The following is a 24177-nucleotide window of genomic DNA, read 5'->3' on the forward strand; positions in this document are numbered from 1 at the left end:
CCATAAATTCTCCTCTTGGGATGCCCAAGGGCAAAACAGGTATCAGATCTCATATTTATATATATATATCAGGGGCGTTTCCTCCGAGGAGGCAAGGGAGGCAGTGTCTCCTCAAAAAATTGGATGAGAAAATAATCGATATTGCAAAAATAAAACGACGCAAATATTACTAAAAATGACATCAAAAGTATAAAAGTCACTCGTTTTTATAAAGTAACACTGTCCAACAGCGACACCCGCAGGTAAAGTTATACAGCGAAGGCTTGCCTCCCCTCAGCCCATTGACTTATAACATAGACCCCATAACGTGCCGTGGGTTTAGTGCGGGGTAATGGAGAATGAATGGGGGAAAGTCACGTGAGAGGAGGCAACGCCTCCATCGCGCTATAATTGGATGTGATAGGTTATGATTGGATGCGATTGGTTATGATTGGATGTGATAGGTTCGTTCGATAAATTCCCCCTCTTGTTTTCGTGCGAGCTCTCGGCCGAATGGACAAAATGATGGCGTTACTGACTAATTATAAAGTAAGTAAACAACTCACCCGCTTAGATATCACTGCTTTGTGTCACGTCAAAAATGAAAACTTGAAATAACTTGAATAAAAATACAGCTGTTCATTGTTAGTTCATGTTAGTTCACAGTGCATTAACTAATGTTAACAATCACGTTTGATTTTAATAATGCATTAGTAAATGTTGAAAATAATATTAAATAAGATTAATAAATGCTGTAGAAGTATTGTTCATTCTTAGTTCATGTTAACTAAAGTAGTTAACTAATGTTAACTAATGAAACCTTATTGTAAAGTGTTTCCAAAATATTGTTCAAATTGTTACTGCAATAAATGTTACTTTAGTTATTATTTTGGAATAAATGTAAAAATGCATAAAAACACTATGAAATGTATAATTAGTATTAAAAATATTAAATAAAATTTAAACCATGACCCTGTCGCCGGTTCACCTGTTTTCCTTCCTTGGACCACTTTTGGTAGGTACTAACCACTGCATACTGGGAACACCCCACAAGACCTGCCATTTTGGAGACACTCTGACCCAGCCATCTAGCCATCACAATTTGGCCTTTGTCAAAGTCACTCAGATCCTTACGCTTGCCCATTTTTCCTGCTTCCAACACATCAACTTCGAGAACTAACTGTTCACTTGGTGCCTAATATTCCCCACCCCTTGACAGGTGCTATTGTAATGAGATAATCAATGTTATTCACTTCACCTGTCAGAGGTTTTAATGTTATGGCTGATTGTTGTACACACACACACACACACACACACAACACACACACACATATATATATATATATATATATATATATATATATATATATATATATGTGTATATGGGGATATATATATATATATGGGGAATATTAGGCACCAAGTGAACAGTTAGTTCTCGAAGTTGATGTGTTGGAAGCAGGAAAAATGGGCAAGCGTAAGGATCTGAGTGACTTTGACAAGGGCCAAATTGTGATGGCTAGATGGCTGGGTCAGAGTGTCTCCAAAATGGCAGGTCTTGTGGGGTGTTCCCAGTATGCAGTGGTTAGTACCTACCAAAAGTGGTCCAAGGAAGGAAAACAGGTGAACCGGCGACAGGGTCATGGACACCCAAGGCTCACTGATGTGCATGGGGAGTGAAAGCTGGTCCAATCCCACAGAAGAGATACTGTTGCACAAATTGCTGAAAAGTTAATGCTGGTTATGATAGAAAGGTGTCAGAACATACAGTGCACTGCAGCTTGCTGCGTATGGAGCTGCGTAGCTGCAGACAGGCCAGAGTGCCCATGTTGACCCCTGTTCACCGCCAAAAGCACCTACAATGGGCACGTGAGCATCAGAACTGGACCGTGGAGCAATGGAAGAAGGTGGCCTGGTCTGATGAATCACGTTTAATCACGTTTTCTTTTACATCATGTGGATGGCCGGGTGCGTGTGTGTCACTTACCTGGGGAAGAGATGGCACCAGGATGCATTATGGGAAGAAGGCAAAATAGGCAGAGGCAGTGTGATGCTCTGGGCAATGTTCTGCAGGGAAACCTTGGGTTCTGGCATTCATGTGTATGTTACTTTGACATGTACCACCTACCTAAACTTTGTTGCAGATCAAGTACCCCCCTTCATGGCAACAGTATTCCCTAATGACAGTGGTCTCTTTCAGCAACTGCAAAAATTGTTCAGAGTTAAAATGACGAACATGACAATGAGTTCAAGGTGTTGACTTGGCCTCCAAATTCCCCAGATCTCAATCCAATCGAGAATCTGTGGGATGTGCTGGACAAACAAGTCCGATCCATGGAGGCCCCAACTCACAACTTACAGGACTTGGATCTGCTGCTAATGTCTTGGTGCCAGATACCACAGCACACCTTCAGAGGTCTTGTGGAGTCCATGTGTCGATGGGTCAGAGCTGTTTTGGTGGCACAAGGGGACCTACATAATATTAGGCAGGTGGTTTTTATGTTTTAATATTATGGCTGATCGGTGTATATATATATATATATATATATATATATATATATATATATATATATATATATAATATTATATTATATAAACAATTGCTCTGACAATAGTTATAACAGCAACATTTATATTAATGTGCTGGTTCTTGTATGTCATCATTTCCATAGTAGTAGAAACCAACATAGGGAACTGTGTGGTGGACACTCCACACAAACAAAAGAAAAGCATGAACAATCATTGATATGGTGAAGTTTTATGTGAGGAGACATTTATTTGGCATTTTTGGAAAGAGTCTCCAGTGTCAGCGGTTTGTGGTTTCTCAGTAACATGATATTTTTTGACTTATTAACTTCAAGAAAGAGGAAAAAAGAGAGGCTGGTACAACATGCACATGTAACTATAAGATAATAACGTATGATGCGTCATTCTTTGAGTAATAACAAAATTGTAATTGTTGTGGTATAAGAGGAATAAAACACAGGACAGGGTGTTATAGAAAAATAATCAACTTTGGGGTAGTAACAGTAACTTCATTTCTCACCATGGCTCCATCACACCACCCCCTTATAGATTACCAAACTGTTAATATGACAGGTCGTGTTTCATTCTTTACATAACAGATCTGTATGAAGAGAGAATAAATAACCATTTTATCTTTTACACAAGAAGGGAAAAGAGTGAAAGGTTTGTTTAGTTTTGTAAGGCTGCAGGCTTACTGGTCTATAGTTGACTGGCTACAGCAGGTGGCAGTAACGCTCCTTGCTCTTAGTCACCAGCTCACACTAAGCAGAAGAAGAAGATGCTTAGGGAACGTTTCCCTAAATACATGTGCTGAGACGGTATAAGAAGGATATCTACTGTAAGTGCTGAAGTTTCTCACACTTTTCTTTTGCAAAGCATGTTTGTTTATGTAGACATGTAGACAGGTCCTCTGTGGCTAACGGTTCAGCTTCACTCTAGTCTCTTTCTGCTACACGGCTAGCCATCTACAACCGGCTGTTTACTATATGACTCATTTCGCTGTTTCTTTTTCCTAACGACAATTTTTCAGGAAAACATGGCGAAAAATAAACAGAAGGGTAAAAAACAGCAGAATGTGTTTCAGGTGGCTAACAAGCAGTCCAAGCCCAAGTCCAAAACTAAGCCGGTGAAGACTTCATTAAAACGTGTAAGCACTTTTCCCAGAGTCTACGTCCAAGAAGTGTTATTAGCCATAAAAGTCTAAAATGATTTATCCGACAAGATTACATCAAAACAGTAAATGCAATAGGGAAAGTAACACATAGAGAATAGTACTAATTGAATAAATGTGAGATGTTAGTCACTAAGCGGCAGCAATAGTATCTTAAGTGCATATGTGTGTTACCATCTACCTGGTATACCTGAGAGTGTGTTTATCATCACAACAAGAAAGAATAAATAAATTGTGTATAAACAAAATTATTAAAATGTATGTAATTATTTCCCAGAAAACCTGATTTGTGTTAGGCTGTGGAAAAGTGGATTTTCAGTATCAACTGCATTTTTTCTGTGGATTTTTGACAAGCGATTTTTGTGAACTGACATTTTTGCTGTGCATTGATACATGGGATTTGAAATATCACTCTCTTTTTGACTAGATAAACACCCTGAAAAAAGAGAGAGTGGAGAACTTGAATCAGATTTTCTCTGAGGTGCAGAGGGATATGAAGAGTATTTCAAAATCTACAGCTAAAGAATCTACAGGAAAAACACTGGTAATGTGTTTACAATGTCTTTTACACAATATTATTTTCCATTTGTGACATCTGATAGTTTGATCAGGACTGCAGTTGTGGAAGGCACAGCAGAGTTTAGCAGTCTCCAGAACTAAATGTCTTGGTATATAGACAGGACAGTATAGTTACAGTCATGTAAACATCATGATAGCTGATTGAAAGTTTGTTAAAAATTTGTTTTACAGATCTCAAGGGAGAAACTACAGGAATCAGTGAATGTGGATGGAGCTGCCCAACTTTTCTCTCAACTTTAACAACATATATTATTTCAAAACATATGTCATATGAGCAAGATCCGCACACATTATGCACATTATGAAGCCAGTTAATTGAAAATGAGGCCTGGATCAAATGAATACGCCATATATAGGAAAATGATCTCAAGAGTCAGATTTCATATAATAAATGTGTTAACAATGTGTATGGTTTTATATTCAAGAACAACTGACATTCAAGCCTAAATGGCAGGTCCTTACAAGGAGAAAGTTTCTGAATTAGCATTTTGTGTCATGTTTGTAAATGGCAGCTAGATTAACTGGTCTGTATAAAAAAAAAAATGTGGGTTTCAGGAATTTGACTGTGTTTTTGTCATTGTCCCAAGAAAAATATGACAAAATGAACAAGTTCTGCTTAGTAAATGCAAAAATGGGTATGAATCATCAGCATGATAATTTTAAAATGGACATTTGTACAGTTTTGAAATTATGACATTTGGTATGTTTATAAACACAAAACTGGAAATTCAAGATAGTAAAAATAAAGTGTACAGTTCCAATGGAGATAACTGGAATTTATATAGCTTCAATGTATTAAAGTTAAGGCACTTGAGATGGTGAAGATTTTTTTTAAACAACACTTTAAGGCCTTTATACAATGGAGTCTACAGAACGCTAGTTACAGATGTAACTGTTGTTCTATGAGCACAGTGTCTAACCCCTGAAAGTCCTCTTGTATGCATGCATACATGTCATGAGACTTTCAACAAAGTCACAAAGTGACAGTGATGTATTATTTGCTACACTCATCATGGGACGTCAGGGTAGGGGCTGAGTGTCCAGCCCGTTCGTAGACAGTGGTGATGACCTGTGTTACCCTGGGGACAAGGTAACCTGTGTCTTTGCAATGTGACCGATCAATAACTGGTCTGATGAGCGAACAGCTGCTAAGGTACACCTGGAAGGTGCATAATTGTCACAGTAACGAACATTCTGCAGTTTGACCTTTGTAGAATGCTGCAAGGTCCTGGTTCACACATTTGGGTGAAATAACCTTAGGCAGGAACACAGGGTTTGGCAACTCCTGAATCATCCAGCCACCAGTGCAAGGAGGGTAATCTTATTGCCAAGGCATGCAGTTCCCCCACCGTTTTGCAGATAGTGAAGCTGCTGGTAGTGTGGGCAGAATCAGCAAGTGAGGTGGAAACACATATACATAGTATGCTGTGAGGTCAGTCAGTCTTGTCTCAGAGTGCCATTTGGCTCCACTGGGGAGAACCAAATTCGACAAGGAGGCCACTCGCTGTTGGAAAATAGGTCCACCTGTGTCTGCCTGAATTTTTCTCTCAATTCTCGCAGGTTACTGTGTTCTGACCTCACATTTCATGTCCATACGCCCCCTGTGCCTCTGTTATACCACACTGCCACCCATCTGGTGAGGGAGGTGATCTCTCAGAAGGGCGACTGCTCCTAGGCATACCCTTTTTGTGAGAAAGGCTTTGTGGTTCCAGTGGGTCAGGGTCTGTGCCCCTTTTGCTGTGATGAGAATCAGAGGTTGACCAAGCAAAAGTGGGGGGACTTTCAGGAACGAATTTAGTCCCCTAAGATCTAGAATAGGACAGGAGCCATTCTTTTTTTCTGAACAAGAAAATAAAATTAGTAGAACCACTTGTTCTAAACGGTGGGGTCTACTCTTTGGATAGCGCTTTTGTCCAAGAAGGAATGAATTTCTTGGGTCAAAGCGGTAACTTTTTCGAGGCCTGAAATTGGTGAGGCTTTGAGCCCTGAGAAGGCTGGGGGGTCAATAATGGGTCTGCGACATGGTCATCAGGATCCAGTGATCTTGCAGCTCTGACCAGGTCTGTGGACCTTCAGATAACGTCAGAGCGTTGATTTGGCCCTCGGTAAAATATTGGTGCTGTGTGGCTGCTCTTCTTTGTTCTGTTGGCTATATGATTCCAAAGCCTGAGCTTTCCTCTTTAGGGCTTCTTTATCCACAGGATGTGCTAAACTGAAACCTGCATACTAAGTTAGCTGGCTATATAACTTTGTTTTGACAGGTTTGGCTACTGTTAAATCATGACAACATGCAATAAATCTGTTTACTATCAGTTAGCAGAGGGCTAGATGCTGAGGGTAAAGGTGCAGGAGTTGTTTCTATATCATTTCTTTAGTATATTACTGGGCACTTAAAAACCATTAAACAATTTGTACATGTATTATTTTGTTCAGAGGTACTTTCAGCTATTCTTGTCTACTCTGATACAAATAACAGAATAAAGATATTTCTGCATTTTTCCTCTTGGTAACAATGTCCAAGACATGTTTAAACCTCATGCATGGTTATTCATGGTTACTATTTATTTAGTACAGTATACGGTTTGGGACGTAGCCAGCGGCTGTTAGTGTCTAAGCCTCTTGTGCGCCCTCTGTCGGAGAAGCACGACCCGAATAATATAGACGTCATCGTTAACCAGGTCCTTAAAGGAATGTAATATAATTAGAGACAATAATGTTGCATTAGTTCCGAACAGCGTATGTAAAAGAAATGTGTTTTTATTAAGAAAATTGTAATTGTGTATAAATAAAAATATCTGTAGTTTATATATTACTTTGTTTCCATATTTTAGAACGCAGTGTATTTTAGCGTACACCCTACCAGGACCTTTACAATGGTACCAAGATTTGCTGCTTTCCCTACAAACATACTAGATGTTTTCGGTTAGCCGCTCCCAGCCCAAATATGCTTGCAGGAATCGAGGCTTGGTCCTGACCGGCTTCGGTAGCTCGAGACCGGTTGCTGTTCGGCGCATTGGCGCTTAGCATTAGCAAGTCCTGTCAGCGGAGCTCCAGCTCGACATGTCCGGCGTGGCCGCTGCTGCTGTCGGGAGCGTTGGCGGCTCGGGCGCGGCATGTGGGGCTTCGGGGGTCGCCGGCCGGCTGCCGAGCCGCGTTTTGGAGCACATTTTCTCTTATTTGGATTTATCGGACCTGATGCGATGCTCGCTGGTTTGCTGGCACTGGAACAACTGCTTGGCGGATGAAAATAGCGAGGTGTGGCGAAGTCAGTGCACGCGCTTACTCAGCGAAGAGGCGCTGCGCTCCGATATCCTCTGCAACCTCGCCACTTACAAAGGAAAAGTAAGCTATAAAAACACAAACAGATTTGAATTTGTTAATTCGTATTCTCTTGCTGTGCTGCATGAACTGGCTATAATGTGACCAGAAGTCGCTTAATAAATATTAGCTTTCAGGCTACACGGATTTGTAATATCTGTGTTGTAGTAACTGTGTGCATGAAATGTATATTAAAGTCAGAAAGAATGCGACATGGACACATATCATGCTTTTAAACACATTAAACACAGTGCACCGCTGATATAAAGCTGGAGAAGCGCACAGCAATTCACCTCTTATTCATGACGTCACTTGTAAATAGTACAGAATCAATAACACAATGTTTTATACACGACGTCACTGGATTATACACACACATCTAATGATTCTAGCACGTCCTCGAGACGATTTAAGCGAATTCCCTGTGACACACACCTATACTACAGTAATAGAACAAGATATGTAGTTGGGAATTTATTTGAATCACTGCAATTGTCTACCATTTCGTGTGTGTGCGTTTAAAAACAGTGAAGACCCACAGTCATTTTCTTTAACAGTATTTTTAAAAAGTGATATTTTAAAAATATATTATTTAACATGTTAAATGAGAGAGAATGAAACATTTGTTACAAAATATTAATGTCCATTCAGCTGCCTGTGCTTGAGAGTAACATTAAAGTCAATCAGTGTCATGAAATACTGATGATACCTAAGATAGCTGTGCAATATTGATGTTATATTTTCATATATTCTGGCCCAGTGAATTATCATATACTTGAAATAATGTTACAGCTTGAGCTGGAACTAACTCATTTAATAAGGCAACAGGGCCCATTAAGTTTCCTTCTCCTCAGCTAAAATGTAGACCTTTTTATTAACTGCATGTGTAAATTTATAAGTCATGGGCTAGTGTGTCTCGTCCCAGAGTGCTTTTTGGCTCCACTGGGGAGAACCAAATTTCATGCCAGTCAAAGATGACAATTTATCTCTGTCTCAGTAAGTTGCAAAATAAGTTATAGTTCCTAATACAATATGTATACTCCATTTACAAACGTTGAAAACCTTAGTTAATGAGACCACAGTGAAATCACCATTTTCAAACCACCACTATCTAAATAAAAAGGAAACATTCTGAAGCATAAATGAAGTGTAATATAGCGGATGCCCAAAAACCACTGTTTTTCTCTTCTTTCTGTTGTCTCCTCAGTTGAAGTCATTTCAGCATGCACTGAGCTCCCACGACTGCTCCAGGAACGTGTACGTTAAGAAAAACGGATTCACGCTCCACCGTAACCCTATTGCGCAGAGTACTGATGGCGCTCGTGCGAAAATTGGCTTCACAGAGGGCAGACATGCCTGGGAAATCTGGTGGGAGGGGCCGCTAGGCACAGTGGCAGTGATTGGCATCGCAACCAAGAGAGCGCCCATGCAGTGCCAGGGCTATGTTGCACTGCTTGGAAGCGATGATCAGAGCTGGGGCTGGAATCTTGTTGATAATAACCTGCTTCACAACGGTGAAGTCAATGGAAACTTCCCACAGTGCAATAACGCACCCAAGTACCAGGTAAGCTGGCAAAATTCCTGCCATGAGCCAGTTATTGATGTAATTTATGCAAGCAGTTTCAATTGCTCTGTGCACCTTTCTCAAAAGCTTTCTATCTATTGTGACTGAGTAAGCTAGGGAACTAGCTTTCAAAACATTGTCGTTCCCAAATCAAGGAACTATTGTTTATAGTTGAAAAAAATAACCCCCTAATAATTATCAGATTTAGTATTTGAGTTTGCTACATTCCAGAAAGATCAGAAATGTTTGCTGGACACAGTATCAGAACATACTATGAAGCTGGGATGCAGTGTTGCTACTAGTCAGACTGGGTTCCTATTATAATACCCATAGGGTTTTCCAGTAAGATTTCTTTTAATAACGATGGAGAATGATCATTCAGGAACGATGGTAAGATATATGCAATGATATCTAAAGTAATTATCACAGTGTTTCCTTATTGAAATATCGCGATTATCAATAATCTTTTCTATTTTTAGCTGTTTTCCACTGTACAATGTTCGGCCCGATTTTCCTGTTGCAGGCACAATCGTACATTGTCAAGGACAATCTTTGGTCGTGAGCTGAGATTGGTTTTCTTAGAATGTATAATGTGACACACTCACTGGTGGCTGATTTAGTGTAGCTACGACCAAAGACAGCTGATGACATCGTTTTCTGACACTACCAGAACTTTGCTTAAAATTTCGGCATGTGACCGCTGCTATGACACTCACTAATTAGCACGGAAATGCTCTGTTCATAGAGCTATTGCAAATGCTCTGTTCATTTATTTACTATTTTGACAACATGAAGCTGTTTTTATGCTTTCTGGTTGAAGAGCTACAAATCTGTGCCGCATTCTGTGCCGCATAGCTATCATCGTGTAATCTGACATGAAGAACACGTTATTGCACAGCCTGTTACAGAATTCTTATTGGGATCATCTTTGTACAGTGTGACAAGTAATAGTCGTAAAAGACTGCTGGAATTGTACAGTGTAAAATTGGCTTAACTCACATAGTGAATAATAATGAATAATATTGAGTCGAGTAAACTGAGTAAATTAAGGAAATAAAACAGGGATTTGATAAAATGACACTATCCTTGAATAAACAGATGCAGACATGGATGATGTTCAGTTGGTTTCTAAGGAAGGCACTACATTGGCCATTTGGCATATAAATATTACGTGATACTGTTTCTCGGTATTATAATAAATCATATATATGTTGTAAAATAAATTTAACTATGCTATCCAGTAGGGCTGCAACAAGTCATTGACAAAATCATTCTGAGATAATAAAAATAGCTGGCAATGAATTTCATCATTGATTAGATGGACTGTGTTATGAAGCACCCTGCGGCATGCAACGTAACCTCATTTCCGTATTTGAGGAAAAACCTCCTAAAGTATGGGAACTCTTTATATTACACTATGCTTTTGGTATCATGACATAATTTGTGTTTTCAGAAGAGTAATAATTTTTTTTTTAATTTGTAATCATTTGTGGTAATGTGAGAAAGAGTGGAGGAGCAATGAATCATGCTTATTAACCACGTTATCTGGTTTTCTAGCTGTAGCACGCATTTATGATCATATTTATTTATCTTTCATGCCCTATCAGAAAATATTTTCTTATTTCAAAACACAACTCATGTCATGAAGCATGTGCATTATGCAGTGTTGGGCAGCTACTTTAGTCAATTAGCTTGTAAGTAGTTAAATTATTTTTTGACCCAGTAGCATCAGTTCCACACAATGAAAATGATTCACTGCACACACATGGCAAACAAAATAAAATTAACATTGGAGTGTTTCAGTTAGAAAGAAAGGCAGCAGATATTTATTTTGCCTTTATTTCAAACTGTCTTGTCAGAACTGAACAAATCAGGGCTTGAAATGCACAGAATGTACAGAATTCCATTACCTTGTGTTAGTGTGAGTGTCTCATTTGGATAGCACTTGATAATATTCTCATGCTGTAACAGATTATCTGATAAATGCCACTAATATTGTATTGTAGTTAGTGACACGTTATTTAATTAAGACTAGTAAGAGTTAGTAGTGTTAGCTGATTGAAATGCTGCAAAAAAAATTTAAATAAATATTTTTTGTGATTTATTATGTTTTAAAAAAATCCAACTAATCGATTAATCAGGGGGAAAATCAATATGCATATTTATCATATCATATAAATCAATATAATATTTAGTAGTTTGTTTTATATACACACACGCGCACACACACCATATACACTATGAAAGTATTCAGATTCAGTTTTTTGCTTTGTCATTATGGGGTATGGAGTGTAGATTGTTGTGAAAATAAAAACAATTTAAAGAATTTTAGCATAAGGCTGCAACATAACAAAATGTGAAAAAAATGAAGTGGTCTGAATGCTTTCTGAATGCACTGTATACTGTATATAGTGTATATATACAGTGTATATATATATATATACACTGTGTATGTATATTTATATATTTATTTATTTTTATATTTATTAATATAAGTAAATATATATTTTTATTTTTTTATTTCAAAAGGAGGAAGGCCCCAAGTCATTAGGTCACTTGACCACTGGTTTAGAGGTGTTCACTTGACTTGACCAGTTCCCTTCAAACTGCTTGCAAAGAATAGGAGTTTTATACTGAATATTCTTTTGAAACCTTAATGGCTCTGCTTTTTCAATGTTCCAGATAGGAGAGCGAATACGGGTGATTCTAGACATGGATGACAAGACGCTGGCGTTTGAGCGAGGGTTCGAGTTTCTCGGCGTGGCGTTCAGGGGGCTGCCCAAGACCTGCCTCTTCCCAGCTGTTTCAGCTGTTTATGGTAACACCGAAGTCACGATGGTGTATCTTGGAAAACCTCTAGACGGCTGAGGAGCATCTCAGTGCCATGCTGACAAAACCAAATGCCAAGGAGACATCCAGACGGCATAATAATGACTCTGAGCAGTCCACAGTGTGAGAGCCGATTCCTCTGGGCAGAAATGTGCAGATTATAAACCGGGATAATGGGTGAGACTCTCCAAAGCATGCCTCTGTGGATTAAGGAAGTCTCTGGATGGCTGAGGACGATTGTTTTTAAAACTGATTTTAATGTAATTTATGAAAAGACACTGGGCTATGTCCCATTTATAGTTAATTAATCCAGCCTGATTCAGTGGCAGGTTTGAACCATTAACCCCAGGCACAGAATACATTTATAACATGTTACAGCGATGAGGGACTGTAAGTATTGCATTTATACAGTAACTGGATGGTTTTAGAATTTTACTCTGCACCACAAATACAACACTTATGTAGGCAAATGACATGCCAAAAACAATGTTCCAATTACCTCTACACAGCTTGACCATTTTTAACTTTAATGCAAGACTGCTTCACTAGAGTTAGTGCTTTGCATGCAGTGTAGTTGAAGCTGTCTGTTGCCATTGGTGTTTGTGCAGGAAATCCAAAAGAAATTGTCCTGTTACTGTAATACTTAATTGTGATGTACTAGTGTATGATATTAATTTATTAGGTTTTATCCTCAGTATCACTGAGGTTATGGGACCGGTAAATAAACTATATAGGTGCCAGTCTGTGAAAGTGTACGAACTGCTTAAAGTTTTTTGCCATTTCTTTCTTTTTGTTTTTAAAAACATTCCATCACATTTAGATGGAATATATAAGGTGACAGAGTTGTTGTGTTTTTACTGCCACAAGGGGGTATCTAATGCACATTTATCGAATAATCCAACTACACAGTCTTTATGCACACAAATGCACTCCGCATACAGCAACAGGAGGTTGAAGAGAGGTGGAATGTATTATATTTTTTAAAAAACCTGAGCACTTTTTAATAAGATAACTTAAAAAGTAGGTAAAAATGTAGGGTTGTGTTAATGTGATGAAACGGGCGAGATTGCTACTCACTTTTTAAATACAGAACTGGAAGAGGATGTGAACAAGTTCCATTGAGTTATAGAATTTAAAAAAATATATATAAAAATATATTTTACAATTCCAGATTCCATGTTGATTTAATGGTGTTTGATTTAATATTTAGCAAAAAAAACTGTTAAATATTATTATACATAAATATTACAGTAGTTGAATCTAACTCTAACATGGTCTAATCACTTTATTTGAAGTAACTAGATAAAATACACTATATGGCCTATAGTATGTGAACACCTGACCATCACACACACGTGTGGTTCTTCCCCAAACTGTTGTCACAAAGCTAAAAGCACACAATTGTATAGAATGTCTTTGTATGCTGTATCATTACAATTTCCCTTCACTGGAACTAAGGGGCGCAAACATGTTCCAGCATGACAATGCCCCTGTGCACAAAGTGAGCTCAATGAAGACATGGTTTGCGAAGGTTGGAGTGGAAGAACTCGAGTGTCCTGCACAGAGTCCTGACACTGAACACCTTTGGGATGAACTAGAATTCTGACTGCCCTCCAGGGCCTTCTCACCTAACATCAGTGCCTGACCTCACTAATGCTCTTGTGCATGAATGGGCAAATTTCCACAGCCACGCTCCAAAATCTACTGTAAAGCCTTCCCAGAAGAGTTGAGGTTATTATAACAGCAATAGGGGACTAAATCTGGAATGGGATGTTCAACAATCACATATGGGTGCAATGGTCAGGTGTCCACAAACTTTTGGCCATATAGTGTACCTTATTTAAGGAATGACAACCTTTGCAAAAGTTTTATTAAAAAAACACACAGAAGAAGATCTGGAAAAATCCTTAAAGGAAACTAGAATAAAATTCCATATATATACAGTATATGTACTGACCAGCCACTTTAATAGGAACACCTGTACCACTGCTCTCATTTATGCAGTTATCCAATCAGTCAATCATATGCCATCAGTGCAGCAAGCTTCAGGTGGTTTGCCTTGCAGCCAGCACTCTTGTCATAGCTACTATTATACAAAATTTATAAACACCATACTTTGGTTATGGCTTAAAACAGTGAGTTTAATTAAGAACTTTTGCTCCATCAAGTACTACAATGGTTTGCCAATTTCCTAGTATTTCTAATAGAAAGAGGTTTTCTAAAGCTGTAATGAGGGATTTCAAATCTCTGCAGCAATAAAAATCACAACTGTGCTTATACTCACTTGTAACACAGCTAAGGCAGAGATGAAGCATTCAGTGCAATAGTGCACAAGTATTTATCTTTATTGTCCATGGTCTCGTTTGGTTATTGTGTACTATTAAACTGCTTTCTGTCGTCTTTGGCTTCCCTACTTTAAGGCCTTTTTAAATGATATGACGAAATATTACTCCAAGTGGCCAGGAGGTTAAGCAGAATATGTGGGCTATATGTTTGTTTATTAATCTTTTTTTAAAATGTGAAATGTGTTCTTTTTAAATCACACACCTAATAAGCTTATACAATTCCCTAAATCAGGATGATTAAAGTCCAGATCTCTTCAAATCCATTAACAGATGAAATGCACTCAGTAGTGTTAGGCGTTTGCAGAGGCGGATAAATGACAGAGTTTTCACACGGATGCTCAAGTGTGACTACCAGTGCATGAAGGTGCCAGAAAACTGTTTTTATCTTGTAGCATAAAGTGATGGCTTTTTGCTTTTGACAGGAAGGGTGTGAGCTCTCAGCGGTTTCCTCTTCAGTAGTATCTGACGAGTGAAACCAGTAGTGGCTGACATGGGCGTGTTTCCTTTCAAAGATTCGTGTGGTCTGTTAAACAAGACTAAAGTTTAAAACAAAAAAATTAAAAGCAATCGCACCTGAAAGAGTGTATTGTCAAAGCTTTTGTTCTGTTAGTGTCTTTGCACTTGCATATGAACTCTGCACAAAAGTGTAGTGTGATATTTAACCACTTGCAGAAATGAAGAATTGTAGCCCAATCCAGGACAGAAAGCAAACAACTTTTACACAAGCCCAGTTTTTCAGCTGTTATTAAAGTGTCTTTGCAGCTTTGTGCTGTGGCTGTATCTGCTCCACAGCGTGGAGAAAGAGCAGTAAGTGAAGCAGAAGTGCATTGCTGCATGTGTAAATGGGGATGGAGCTGTGTGCTTGCACTGTGAATCTCACTGCGCGATCTTGACAGCTCTCCATGTGACTTTGGCTTCCGTTGCTCTCTTGCTTCCGCAAATACATATAGAGCTCTCTGCACACTAGCAGAGCACACTGGATAGTCCGAGGCGAGGAAGCGGCTCAGTCTTCTCCATCAGCTCGTGCTGCAGTGATGGTGTGCAGTGGGGCAGGAGCACACCAACCACCCCGCCGCGGTAAGAAGCAGCTCTGCTCTGTGCACTCTGTCCATTCACTTCAGCTCCAGCTAAACGCTGCCTTGTAGATGTTGGCTTACAGCTGCCAGGTTGCTTTATATTACGCTTTCTGTCCAAACTGCTCCCAAACACCATCCGTGTAAAAAAAAAACCGTAGCGTGTCCGTTCATATCCGTTTCGCATAAACGTTAATGTTATACGTGACAAATCTGACTAAATCTGAAACGGATACTGCTGGCGTTATTCCGTAACCACTGCATTAGTCATGTAAAAATAAATCGATAAATATTCTTTATCTATAGCAGGGGGTCTGAAGAGTCTGTGCATCCAGGAGCCCCTTTAACTGTAGAATAAATTCCACAGACCCCCTCAGTACTTTATTTTTATTTTTTCATATTACTCTCATTATTTAAAAGCGTATTGTGATGATGTATTTATTTATGTATTTATATAAGTTTCCATTCACAGACCACATTAGGTCCAAATTTACATTATTTATAGGCCTGTGTGTTTTTGAGGTTTGGATTAAACCCATTCAGTTGAAGTGACCCATTAAACCGGCTAATAACTATGAAAATATTAAATATAATAACTCTGATAATGGTGGGTTGTGATTTCCACCAGCGTAACAATCTTTTTTTTTTAAATCATGAAAACCCGGACCCGGGACCCACCACTCTATTCATTGCCACAGATACACTGTTCAATACCATTATTATTTATGTCTATAAAGCATACACAATAACTTGTCACCTACACTGTTAAAACAAAATAGTGACCATGAGATAGTGACAAGTCATCTGTTAAAGCTGTGATTGATAGTAATGCAGTCTTCATGGTTTGATTGGCACTTACTTCTACTTTTTCTTTGCATATTAATCTAATAGACTCTTTTACGTTCACTTTAGTGAGCATGAAAAGATGCCGGGCATCAGAGTCCTTCTCTACTTTGGCTTGGTGGCTGTACTGCCAGCTCTTTGCCATCCTCATACCCCCTGCACACTGGTAAGTACCATGTATAGAAACATGTAAAGAAAGCATCAGCTGGATTATAGAAGTTAGAACAAATGAAGCATATTTAAAAAATAACTTTTTTACATGCAGAATGAGACATGCATCTCTGTGCTCTGAGTATTTTAATAGTTTGTCTACAGATAGCCTTCTATGTAATTAATAAGTCCTTTAAGTAATTTATGAATTATAAATGTAAATTCTCTCTCTCTCTCTTTCTCTCTCTTTCTCTCTCTCTCTCTCTCTCTCTCCAGACTCAAAGGACGGCTATATGTAACAGCCTCCGACTCTCTTCTGTTCCCAGCAACTTACCACAGCAAATAGAAGAGCTTTTTTTAAATCAGAACATTATTTTAAAATTACAGAATGGATGCCTCTCAAGGTATCCTTACCTTCAAACACTGAGCTGTGCAAACTGCCTTTTAAATGCAGTAGATGAGCAAGTGTTCTCCAGTTCACCTCTGATAGAGAGCCTCAATTTTGCCGGCAATGAACTTCACAACGAGCACAAGCAGTTTGCCCAGTCTCTTGGTTCTTTGACCAGGCTACGAATTCTGGATCTTTCTGGCAATGGGTTCACAGAGGACATGGTTTCTGAGCTCTTACAGAACCTCACAAGTCTTGAGTTCCTGGATTTGTCCGGGAACGTTCTACTGAGATTGGACGAGTACACATTTAGAGATCTTCATCAGCTCAAAGAACTGAATCTAGAAAGGAATATTTTGTTTGAGATTGATGGCGCATTTGATCATTTAAAAAAGCTCAAACGGCTTAACTTGGCATTCAATTCTCTGCCATGCCTCGTTAAGTTTGAGATGACCCAGTTGGTGGTACTAAATGCCAGTCACAACCTCATTGAATGGTTCATAACTAATCAGAACCTCACAGAAACCTTTGCGCTGGAGACGCTGGACTTGTCTGATAACCGGCTCCTGTATTTTCCATTCCTTCCAACCTACAATTGCATTAAAACACTGTTATTACCCAATAACCATATTGGCTTTTACAGTCATCTCTCACAGAACACCTCTTCAAACTGGACCAACAGTGTTGAGTTCTACAATTTGGGTGGAAATGCAAGCAATGTTACAGCAGAACTTTGGAGTGATGACCTTCATGGAGATATATCTTCTGTGGAATTGCTGGATCTCAGTGTTAACCAGGTGAGATACTTCCCTCAGGGGTTTCTTCAGAAAATGCCTCATCTCTACTGGCTGAGGATGAGGAGCAACTGCTTAGAATCCCTGAATCTAACAGGGGAAGATCTTCCTGTAACTGTGTATGAGCTGGATGTGAGCAACAACAGACTTACTGAACTGCATGCACATTCCAGATCAGTGAGTGAACTAAATAACCTTACACATTTGAACCTGAGCTTAAACAACATACAGAAGCTTCCCTCTAGATTGTTCACTACTTTCCCTAGCCTCAGCATTGTGGACCTCAGTTATAACACAGTCGGTTTGTGCCATCCTAAAGAGTTACGTAACTCAGACTCTTCAGCCTGTGCTCTTTGGACAAATCATTCCTCATTAAAACAGCTCCACATTGCTGGATGCAACTTGATCAATATTCCACCGTTAGCGTTCGATGGCACACCACTAACATACCTGGACCTGTCCAACAACCCAGACCTGCATATTGGCCAAGACTGTTTATCAGGTCTCAGTGGGACTCTACAGCACCTAGGCCTGAGCAACACAGGTTTGCAGGAATTTAACTTTTCTCCATTTAAACAGTTAAAATTTTTAAACATCTCAAAAAACTTAATAACAGAGCTTCCTAAATCTCTAATGACCCTGAACTTGAAGCTCCTGGACTTGAGGGACAATATGTTGTCCACTTTTAAACCAGAACATGCTTCTGTGCTAGCTAAACGAGTGCAGATTGCTTATATAAATGGAAATTATTTCAACTGCTGCCAGTTAGAGTGGTACAGGACATTTGAGGAGTCCAAAATCCTCCATGTTGCTGATCTTTTAGAGGTTACATGTGTAGACCTACACCAGCGGAGGCTAAAAGCTGGTCTTTTTGACTCCATTCTTTGTGGGGGCAGAAGCACAGACGAATCTATTTTCTGGTACATTTTGCTATTTATATCCGTTGGTGTGTCCATGGTGGGTGTCTCTGTCATTTATTTCCTGACTTTCAGACCAAGGCTACTGCCACGTGTAATTAAAAAGAAATGTTGGAAGCCCACAACCTATTAAAAATGCACAACAATACAACTGGTCAAATAAATCTACAGATGCTGAAATCTGACTTTAATCTGAGGACCAAAAAGGTCACCCTTTTTTTCTTTCTTTTTTTTTTTTGTAATAAAACAATTACAAGTGTCTTTTTTTGGCAAATGGGATACAGATGTGCATGATTGCCAGCTTTGGTTAGAGACTCTGAACAGGATTTGTTTTTGCGTAGAACATTGGCACAGGCAAAGTTCATTAAGGTCAGATTTAATTTTAGTTACAAACTAAATGTAATGATCACAGACTATTTGTTGGGAAATGCTGCAAATCATGAAATGAATGGACTGATTCAGTGTTCACTTAATTGAATTAAAACAGGTTTAATGCTATTGTTTTCTTTTACTACACTTGCAAATACTTTCAGGAAGTGCAGTTCTGGTTTCAGCTTGTCTTTTCATGTTTCGTTGTTTAGATACTGCTATGGTCAAAAAAAAGGTTGGGGGGGGGGGGGGGGCACAGTATTTCTATGTACATTTGACAATGTTCATCATTAACATTATACATTTTTCTAAATATGCTTCCATATTCTAGGGCCAGCTCCAGCCTTAGTTTAAGTAAAAGAGAGTAAAGCTTTAATTTAAAGCCACAATGAAAGCAGTTTCCAACCACTTTAGCTTATGGCATGTTATAATTGTTTTTTAAAGCCGATAACAGGGTTGTGGACTTTCACTGAGTTATTTGAAAACAGAAATATCATTTCATTAATGTATGTACATGACCTCAGATGATGTATATATTAAATCTGAACACATACATGCCTGCTTAAGACTGTGTTATTTTCCTTGAGTAAGTATAATTTTAATGATAATATTGATGATATAGATAGCACAGCAGAATACTTAAAATTAGTGATGTTTGTTTGGCCACTGGATATTTAAAGAAAGGCATTTCTCTATCAATTTTCCGCAGCATTTTGGTAAATTTAGTGATGCCATGTTGTTGTTGTTCCCTGATTGTGTTGCGTGTAGAGTTCTACAATATAGCTTTCTTTTTTAGCTTTCTTTTTCTCATAAAACCAAAAACCCAACCAGACCTACTGCCTGTTATTAAAGAAAAATGTTAGGAGCCCATTAATATACCCTGACCTGTCTGAAGAACTGAAGATACACACAAGCATTGCACACATACATGAAGCACAAACTCAGTCTTTTTATTAAAAGGTGGTGCCAGGTCATGAGAACTACAGCTGAAGGAAACCACTTGCTCTGAGTCATTAGATCTGGGCAATTACATTTGTGTAGATATGGCTCTATATAAAATATTTTCTTTAGGGGATCTAATGTATTATATCGTGCTTTATCTTTGCTGTATTAGATGATATTTTACAAAATAATAGCACCTTTAAGTTAAAAGCCTAAAAATTAATGCATTCAGCTATTGAATTATGTAAAGTGTATATATATATATATATATATATATATATATATATATATATATATATATATACACATACACATACACACACACACACACACACACACACACACACATACACACACACATTAAGCCTGTATTAGGCTGTATTATCTTACTAATATTATCTATATATACAGACTGTTAACCCAAATAAACAAAATGTCAGCTGGGAGTCACTCAGTTTATGAAACCATACACTGTGGTTTGTTTTTCCATCAAATTTTTAAACTGCACGCCTTTTGATTATCATGAGGAGCACTGTGGCGTTCGCATATACACATGGTTGTTGGATGCCCAGGCACTGTGTGTTGCAAAAGTACCAAAAACAGCAGAGGAAACTGAAATTTCCTGTTGTGATGCAGTATGTAGCAACTGCCCAATTTGAGGTCTCAGAGACTGGGGGTGGGGAGGTGGGATTAAGCTTTGTTCCCCAAAATCACCAAAATGGCTACTTTTTACTTTCTTTTTCCTCAATACACAAAACCAAAAACTTTGCAGTTTGCAGTTTATACCTCAAGAATTAAAGAAACACAACCCTTGCAAAACTAGTCAGATTGTGGAAGAGTTCTTCTTGCTCTGAAGACCCAAAAGGTCACCTGAAGTTTGTCATAAAGCAATTGCTAGTTCCTTGTTTTCGCAAACAGCAAATGTGGCTAAATTTCCTTTGGTTGGGAAATTTAAATGCAGAGTTAGAATTAGTGAAAAAGGTGAGACAAAATACTGTAGATAACATCTATTGCAGAAATGCAGAAAAAATTATATTTTGCTCATACATATATATGTATGAGCAATATATATATATATATATATATATATATATATATATATATATATATATATATATATATATATATATATATATATACATATATACATATATATATATGCTTGTGAAACCATCTTAGTGGTGGGGTCCTGTGTGGCCATGACCAGTATCCACAGAGACCAAAGTGGTGCTGTAGTGTCAGGTTCAGCCTTAAAGGGGTCAGACCACAGAACATAACACATAATACTGTTTACCCACTTCTCATTGGGATTATTCCATGTTAAAGTTTTTGTCTTAACTTGCCTAAAAAAGCAAATGGAGGCAAATGAGACTGAATGAAGGATGAAGACCTGAGGCATGGGAACCTTTGCTTGTATGTTTGAAGCATACTGAAAACAGAGTGTGGAGGCTAAACCAGAGCGTAACCAGAATACCACTGTGGTGATGCTCTGGGTCATGGTGGTTTGAGCACGGTGAGAAAGAGAAACTGGAGATCTCAGAGGAAGGCCACAGCTGCCACCATGAGGGTTCAACCCTTAATAATCTGGGTTTAGTTTAAAAAAAAAAAAAAACTGGGTTCTGTGGCACTGACATAATTTCCTACAAACTAAACCCAGTTTAAGATTATAAAGTAGTTCAAAGTGTTTATATCATGGGGAGGAGAGAATGTGGACAAATGTTTCTCTTTATACCCTAATAACATAGTTTAAGTGTTGGAGGATTTTATGAAACTTCTGACAATTCTTGTTTGTGATTCTCACATGGTGTCACATGAAGTCAAGAGTGGCAGAAATTCACATGTTTATTAAATGAAATAACAACAACAACAACAACAACAAAAAAACAGTAAAGCAAACAAAAGGAAACATTCCTTTTAGTGAAACTGAAACTGACTCAGTGTTCTGATTTGAGTTTTCTGTACTAAAAGAGACACGAGATTTGAAAGAACTGTTTGCAAGCTGCATTTAGCACAGTTAATGTTGCATTTGATTGCAAATTCTTGCGTTAGTTAACATTTTCCTTCACCGCAAACTAAAACAGTATGCGGCTGATTATTAATTTTATTTTATAACTGTTTATAACACGCTAAAGTGATCAGTAGGAATCAGTATGCATAACCAAAGAGCTGATTTTCAGTCTGTTGAGATTTATTGAGGTCAAAGTCAAACAAAATTTTACTTGACCCCAAGCCTACAATGCAGAAATAATCACAACACAAAGACAATACAACACCTATCCAACATTCAAACCATAAAAGACAGCATTAGATTAATCCATACAGCAGACACAGAAGACAGAAAACAGGTGGAGCGGAAGCTGACCAGGGCTGAACTCACATTCATATTTTCGGAAAGGAACTGAACATGGCTCTACTTTAGCATGTGAGAGTGAGTAACGGACACCAAGAACGGACGGCTTGCAGAACCACAGCACAGGAAGTGAACAGCATGCTCATCTCCACTTCCACTTAACCCTCTGTGCACCGACAACAGTGTAGTGAAGGCACTGGCGAATTATACAAAACTGTCCATAAATGAGTCAAATCATGAAACACTCAACTTCAGAATTATAGAATGATTCCACATCAGTCCAGTGTTAAACTCTGACAAGAAACGACTAGCTAATTAATCAAGTCACTTTTAAAATGTCACTAAAATGAGAACTGCTTCATAATATTGTGACTAAAACACTGCAACTCATTAAAAAAAAAAGTATTTGTAGAACATCGATAAAATGTCGAAATGAAAAGCCTGACCTCTGCTGGTCCATTCATGTACAACTGAAAAAGTGAAATTCAAACACCACACCTGAAAAGGCAGAATCTTTTAATTACAACTTTTTTCATTATATATATATATATATATATATATATATATATATATATATATATATATGATATATTGCTACTTCTGAGACGCCAGAGATGCCACTGACCCCTTCTGCTCCTCCTCGCTGCCTGACTCATCCTGATGCCCTACTTCTGGTTGGAGTTCTCATCGGTTGAGATCCTCTCAAGGTTTCTACCTCATATCATCTCAGGGAGTTTTTCCTTGCCACCGTCACCACTGGCTTGCTCATTAGGGATAAATTCACAGTGATAAATTCAAATATTTACAATATATTTTTGTGAATCCATTTATTTCTGTAAAGCTGCTTTGTGACAATGTCCATTGTTAAAAGCGCTATACAAATAAAATTGAATTGAATATATATATATATATATATATATATATATATATATATATATATATATATATATATATATATATATACACACACACACTCAGGTCCATAAATATTGGGACAGTGACACAGTTTTGGTAATTTTGCCTCTGTACACCACCACAGTGGATTTGAAATGAAGCAGTCAAGATGTGACTGAAGCATCGACTTTCAGCTTTAATTCAAGGGGTTTAACAAAAATATTGCATTAACTGTTTAGGAATTACAGCCATTTTTTACAGAGTTCCTCCATTTTCACAGGCTCAAAAGTAATGGGACAAATATAATATAATCATAAATATTAAAATTATTTTTATTACTTGGAGGTAAATCCTTTGCAGTCAATGACTACCTGAAGTCTGGACCCCATGGACATCACCAAATGCCGAGTTTCCTCCCTTGAGATGATTTGCCAGGTCTTTACTGCAGCCATCTTCAGTTGCTGCTTGTTTGTGGGTCTTTCTCCCTTCAGATTTGTCTTCAGTAAGTGAAAAGCAGCTCAGTTGGGTTGAGGTCAGGTGACTGACACGGCCATTTAAGAACATTATCAATAAACACCAGTGACCCAGTTCCATTGGCAGCCAAACATGCCCATGCCATAACACTGCCTCCACATGTTTGACGGATGATGTGGTATGCTTTGGATCATAAGCCCTTCCTTTCCTTCTCCATACTTTTCTCTTCCCATCATTCTGGTACAAGTTAATCTTGCATCAGAACTGGTCAGGCTTGTTTTAGAGGTTTTTTAGCAAAGTCTAATCTGGCCTTTGTGTTCTTGAGTGTTACCGGCGGTTTGCATCTTGAGGTAAACCGTCTGTATTTACATTCATGAAGGTGGCTCTTGATTGTAGACTTTGACAATGATAGGCCTACCTCCTCCAGAGTGTTCCTGACTTGGCTAGATGTTGTGAAGGGGTTGTTCTTCAATAAGAAAAGAATTCTGCAATCATCCACTTTAGTTGTTTTCTGTGGTCTCCCAGGCCTTTTGGTGTTGCTGAGCTCGCCAGTGCATTCCTTCTTTTTAAGAATGTACCAAATTGTTGATTTGGCCCTCCTAAAGTTTCTGCTATCTCTCTGATAGGTCTGTTTTGGTTTTTCAGCCTAATGATGGCCTCCTTCACTTGCAT

General features: G+C 38.3%; 3 protein-coding genes across 3 annotated transcripts; all 3 read left to right on the forward strand.

Annotated features, from left to right (window-relative positions):
* The first annotated feature begins 3197 nt into the window (after positions 1-3197).
* rbis (ribosomal biogenesis factor) lies at positions 3198-4660 on the forward strand. The gene is made up of 4 exons (XM_026914383.3): positions 3198-3343; positions 3536-3652; positions 4104-4220; positions 4427-4660. Exons 2-4 carry the CDS (start codon positions 3542-3544, stop codon positions 4493-4495), a joined length of 297 nt encoding a protein of 98 aa, XP_026770184.1. The 5' UTR covers positions 3198-3343; positions 3536-3541; the 3' UTR covers positions 4496-4660.
* Positions 4661-4964: 304 nt separating this feature from the next.
* fbxo45 (F-box protein 45) lies at positions 4965-12721 on the forward strand. The gene is made up of 3 exons (XM_026914382.3): positions 4965-7597; positions 8781-9137; positions 11820-12721. The coding sequence occupies exons 1-3, from the start codon at positions 7316-7318 to the stop codon at positions 12003-12005; spliced, it is 825 nt and encodes a 274-aa protein (XP_026770183.1). The 5' UTR covers positions 4965-7315; the 3' UTR covers positions 12006-12721.
* A 2123-nt stretch (positions 12722-14844) lies between these two features.
* nrros (negative regulator of reactive oxygen species) lies at positions 14845-19411 on the forward strand. Its single transcript, XM_026914457.3, has 3 exons — positions 14845-15388; positions 16297-16393; positions 16654-19411. The coding sequence occupies exons 2-3, from the start codon at positions 16310-16312 to the stop codon at positions 18607-18609; spliced, it is 2040 nt and encodes a 679-aa protein (XP_026770258.1). The 5' UTR covers positions 14845-15388; positions 16297-16309; the 3' UTR covers positions 18610-19411.
* Positions 19412-24177: the final 4766 nt, after the last annotated feature.

This window comes from Pangasianodon hypophthalmus, chromosome 1, assembly GCF_027358585.1.
Source record: "Pangasianodon hypophthalmus isolate fPanHyp1 chromosome 1, fPanHyp1.pri, whole genome shotgun sequence".
NCBI classification, from domain to species: domain Eukaryota; kingdom Metazoa; phylum Chordata; class Actinopteri; order Siluriformes; family Pangasiidae; genus Pangasianodon; species Pangasianodon hypophthalmus.